The sequence below is a fragment of the Salvelinus namaycush genome, unplaced genomic scaffold (genome assembly GCF_016432855.1).
Source record: "Salvelinus namaycush isolate Seneca unplaced genomic scaffold, SaNama_1.0 Scaffold27, whole genome shotgun sequence".
NCBI lineage: Eukaryota > Metazoa > Chordata > Actinopteri > Salmoniformes > Salmonidae > Salvelinus > Salvelinus namaycush.
In genome coordinates, this window is record NW_024059563.1 from 645,069 (window position 1) to 650,759 (window position 5,691).

Below are 5,691 nucleotides of genomic sequence, written 5' to 3' on the forward strand. Positions count from 1 at the left end.
TGTGACATTAATTCATTGATATCATGAAACAACTCCATGTATTTTCTGATGTTTAATCAGAGATCTTTTATCAGTGTATCTCTTCCCACATTGATCACAGCTATGAGGTTTCTCTCCTGTGTGTATTCTCTGGTGTACAGTCAGATTGCTAGATGAAGTAAAACTCTTCCCACATTGACCACAGGTATAAGATTTATCTCCTGTGTGTGTTCTCTGGTGTGATGTCAGCTGGCCAGATCGACCAAAACTCTTTCCACATTGACCACAGCTATAAGATTTCTCTCCTGTGTGTATTATCTGGTGTGATGTCAGCTGGCCAGATTGACCAAAACTCTTCCCACATTGATCACAGCTATAAGGTTTCTCTCCTGTGTGTATTCTCTGGTGTAGAGTCAGAGTCCTAGAATGACCAAAACTCTTCCCACATTGATCACAGCTATAAGGTTTCTCTCCTGTGTGTATTCTCTGGTGTGATGTCAGCTGGCCAGATTGACCAAAACTCCTCCCACATTGAGCACAGCTATAAGGTTTCTCTCCTGTGTGTGTTCTCTGGTGTATCTTCAGAAGGCCAGATGCAACAAAACTCTTCCCACATTGATCACAGCTATACGGTTTCTCTCCTGTGTGTGTTCTCTGGTGTATCTTCAGAAGGCCAGATGCAACAAAACTCTTCCCACATTGATCACAGCTATACGGTTTCTCTCCTGTGTGTGTTCTCTGGTGTGATATCAGGCTGGTTGAACGAGTAAAACTCTTCCCACATTGAACACAGCTATAAGGTTTCTCTCCTGTGTGTGTTCTCTGGTGTGATGTCAGCTGGCCAGATCGACCAAAACTCTTTCCACATTGACCACAGCTATAAGATTTCTCTCCTGTGTGTATTATCTGGTGTGATGTCAGCTGGCCAGATTGACCAAAACTCTTCCCACATTGATCACAGCTATAAGGTTTCTCTCCTGTGTGTATTCTCTGGTGTAGAGTCAGAGTCCTAGAATGACCAAAACTCTTCCCACATTGATCACAGCTATAAGGTTTCTCTCCTGTGTGTATTCTCTGGTGTGATGTCAGCTGGCCAGATTGACCAAAACTCCTCCCACATTGAGCACAGATATAAGGTTTCTCTCCTGTGTGTATTCTCTGGTGTGATGTCAGCTGGCCAGATCGGCCAAAACTCTTTCCACATTGATCACAGCTATAAGGTTTCTCTCCTGTGTGTGTTCTCTGGTGTGATGTCAGCTGGCCAGATTGACCAAAACTCCTCCCACATTGAGCACAGATATAAGGTTTCTCTCCTGTGTGTATTCTCTGGTGTGATGTCAGCTGGCCAGATGTAACAAAACTCTTCCCACATTGATCACAGCTATACGGTTTCTCTCCTGTGTGTGTTCTCTGGTGTATCTTCAGAAGGCCAGATGCAACAAAACTCTTCCCACATTGATCACATCTATACGGTTTCTCTCCTGTGTGTGTTCTCTGGTGTGATATCAGGCTGGTTGAACAAGTAAAACTCTTCCCACATTGACCACAGCTATAAGGTTTCTCTCCTGTGTGTGTTCTCTGATGAATTTTAATTCCTGATGAGGAGGTGAATCTCTTCCCACAGTCAGAGCAGCAGTGAGATTTCTTCCCTGTGGATCTCTGCGGGTGTTTCTTGAGGTGTTCTGATGTGGAGAAACTCTTCTCTGCCTTGTTAACATCATGAGGTTGTTGAGGCTCCCCAGAGGACCCACGGTAGTCCCGTCTCTCTCCTGTGTGAACAACAAAGTCAGACAGATGGTAAAGGCCCACAACAGCGGAAATCTACTGTAAAAAGTGATGCCAACAGCGTAACCATGATGTTGTACAACAATTGAAGTCTGTAATAAATGTTCAAATTATTTGACAATTGTCTTAAAATGAGCAAGAATATTTTGTCATATGTTTTCACATTAGTAGTAACGTCGATGATTGTAGACGTCGATGATTGTAGACAATCGATGATTGTAGACTAGAAATAAGTTATTCATGTTGTTGAAACTCTAAGCAGTGTGCCAGACGACTTTTGGTCTCCAATATAAGCCCCTTTCTGTGTTTAACAAAATTGAGGTACGAGGGCGATGGACACATAATTTCAATGCAGAAACTCCTCCCTGCTAATGAGGACACCGATAGCCACTGTTCGCCTTAGCAATCTCACTAGAATAAAGACCTCCTCCATGCCTGCCATTATTGAAAGAGATTGTGATACCTCACATCTCAAAATAGGGTTACTTAATGTTAGATCCCTCACTTCAAAGGCAGTTATAGTCAATGATCATAATCTTGATGAGATTGGCCTGACTGAAACATGGCCAATCACATCTGTGTTAAATGAGGCCTCACCTCCTGGTTACACTAGTGACCATATACCCCGTGCATCCCGCAAAGGCGGAGGTGTTGCTAACATTTACGATAGCAAATTTCAATTTACAAAAAAATAAATGACGTTTTCGTCTTTTGAGCTTCTAGTCATGAAATCTATGCAGCCTACTCAATCACTTTTTATAGCTACTGTTTACAGGCCTCCTGGGCCATATACAGCGTTCCTCTCTGAGTTCCCTGAATTCCTATCGGACCTTGTAGTCATAGCAGATCATATTCTAATTGTTGGTGTTTTAATATTCATATGGAGAAGTCCACAGACCCACTCCAAAAGGTTTTCGGAGCCATCATCGACTCAGTGGGTTTTGTCCAACATGTCTCTGGACCTACTCACTGCCACAGTCATACTCTGGACCTAGTTTTGTCTCATGGAATAAATGTTGTAGATCTTAATGTTTTTCCTCATAATCCTGGACTATCGGACCACCATTTTATTACTTTTGCAATCGCAACAAATAATCTGCTCAGACCCCAACCAAGGATCATCAAAAGTCATGCTATACATTCTCATACAACCCAAAGATTCCTCGATGCCCTTCCAGACTCCCTCTGCTTACCCAAGGACGTCAGAGGACAAAAATCAGGTAACCACCTAACTGAGGAACTCAATTTAACCTTGCGCAATACCCTAGATGAAGTCGCACCCTTAAAAAAGAAAAACATTTGTCATAAGAAACTAGCTCCCTGGTATACAGAAAATACCCAAGCTCTGAAGCAAGCTTCCAGAAAATTGGAACGGAAATAGCACCACAACAAACTAGAAGTCTTCCGACTAGCTTGGAAAGACAGTAGCGTGCAGTATCGAAGAGCCCTCACTGCTGCTCGATCATCCTATTTTTCCAAGAAGTTAATTGAGGAAAATAAGAACAATCCAAAATTTATTTTTGGTAGTAATAAATTCATGAACTTCTTTGAGGAAAAGATCATGATCATTAGAAAGCAAATTACGGACTCCTCTTTAAATCTGCGTATTACTCCAAAGCAGTAGTCCTGAGTCTGCACAACTCTGCCAGGACCTAGGATCAAGGGAGACAAGTGTTTTAGTATTATACCTCTTGACACAATGATGAAAATATTCATGGCCTCTAAACCTTCAAGCTGCATACTGGACCCTTGTGCTTGGCCCTCCTATGTTGAACATAATAAATGGCTCTCTATCCAACGGATGTGTACCAAACACTAAAAATGGCAGTAATAAAGCCTCTCTTGAAAAAGCCAAACCTTGACCCAGAAAATGTAAAAAAAACTATCGGTCTATATCGAATTTCCCATTCCTCTCAAACATTTTTAGAAAAAGCTGTTGCACAGCCTTCCTGAAGACAAACAATGTATACAAAATGCTTCAGTCTGGTTTTAGACCCCATCATAGCACTGAGACTGCACTTGTGAAGGTGGTAAATTACCTTTTAATGGCGTCAGACTGAGGCTCTGCATCTGTCCTCGTGCTCCTAGACCTTAGTGCTGCTTTTGATACCATCGCTCACGACATTCTTTTGGAGAGATTGGAAACCCAAATTGGTCTACACGGACAAGTTCTGGCCTTGTCTTATCTGTCGCAAAGATATCAGTTTGTCTCTGTGCATGGTTTGTCCTCTGACAAATCAACTGTAAATTTCGGTGTTCCTCACGGTTCCGTTTAAGGACCACTATTGTTTTCACTATATATTCTACCTCTTGGTGATGTCATTCGGAAACCTAATGTTAACTTTCACTGCTATGCTGACGACACACAGCTGTACATTTCAATGAAACATGGTGAAGCCCCAAAATTGCCCTCGCTGGAAGCCTGTGTTTCAGACATAAGGAAGTGGATGGCTGAAAACTTTCTACTTTTAAACTCGGACAAAACAGAGATGCTTGTTCTAGGTCCCAAGAAACAAAGAGATCTTCTGTTGAATCTGACAATTTATCTTGATGGTTGCACAGTTGTGTCAAATAAAACTGTGAAGGACCTCGGCGTTACTCTCGACCCTGATCTCTCTTTTGACGAACATAAACAGACAGATGGTTAAAGGCCCACAACAGCAGAAATCCACTGCAAAAGGTGATGCCAACAGCGTAGCCATGATGTTGTACAACAATTGACGTCTGCCCTTGGTTCACTCCAGACTTGACTGCCCTTGACCAGCACAAAAACACCCTGTGGTGTACTGCACTAGCATCGAATATTCCCCGCGATATGAAACTTTCAGGGAAGTCAGAAACCAATACACACGGTCAGTTTGAAAAAGCTAGCCTTTACTTTCCTAACAGAAATATGCATCCTGCAGCACTAATTACAAAAAGTTTTGGGACACTGTAAAGTCCATGGACAATAAGAGTATCTCCTCCCAGCTGCCAACTGCACTGAGGCTAGGAAACACTGTCACCACTGATAAAACCACGACAATAGAGCAATTCAATAAGCATTTTTCTACGGCTGGCCATGCTTTCCACCTGGCTACCCCAACCCCGGCTAACAGCTCTGCACACCACGCAGCAACTTGCCCAAGCTCCCCCCGCTTCTCCTTCACCCAAATCCAGACAGCTGATGTTCTGAAAGAGCTGCAAAATCTGGATGCCTAAAAATCAGCTGGGCCAGACAATCTGGACCCTCTCTTCCTAAAGTTATCTGCCACCATTGTTGCAACCCCTATTACTGGTCAGTTCAACCTCTCTTTCGTATCGTCTGAGATTCCTAAAGATCTGAAAGCTGCCGCGGTCATCCCCCTCTTCAAAGGGGGTGACACTCTAGACCCAAACTGTTGTAGACCTATATCCATCCTGCCCTGCCTTTCTAAAGTCTTCGAAAGCCAAGTGAACAAACAGATCACTGACCATTTCGAATCCCACCGTACCTTCTCCGCTATGCAATCTGGTTTCCGAGCTGGTCACGGGTGCACCTCAACCACCCTCAACGTCCTAAACGATATCAAAACCGACATCGATAAAAGACAGTACTGTGCAGCCGTATTCATCAACCTAGCCAAGTCTTTCGACTCTGTCAATCACCGTATTCTTATCGGCAGACTCAACAGCCTTGGTTTTTCAAATGACTGCCTCGCCTGGTTCACCAACTACCTCTCTGATGGTGTTCAGTGTGTAAAATCAGAGGGCCTGTTGTCCGGACCTCTGGTAGTCTATGGGGGTGCCACAGGTTTCAATTCTCAGGCTGACTCTCTGTATATATAAATTATGTAACTCTTGCTGTGGGTGTTTCTCTGATGACACCATTCTGTATACATCTGGCCCTTCTTTGGACACTGTGTTAACAAACCTCCATACGAGCTTCAACGCCATACAACACTCCTT

General features: G+C 43.3%; 1 protein-coding gene across 1 annotated transcript; it reads right to left on the minus strand.

Moving 5' to 3' along the window:
- Positions 1-204: 204 nt before the first annotated feature.
- LOC120039396 (zinc finger protein 420-like) lies at positions 205-1,536 on the minus strand (the record flags this gene model as incomplete). Its single annotated transcript, XM_038984824.1, has 1 exon — positions 205-1,536. A coding segment is annotated over one exon (1,332 nt), but the record flags the coding sequence as incomplete, so codon positions are not given.
- Positions 1,537-5,691: the final 4,155 nt, after the last annotated feature.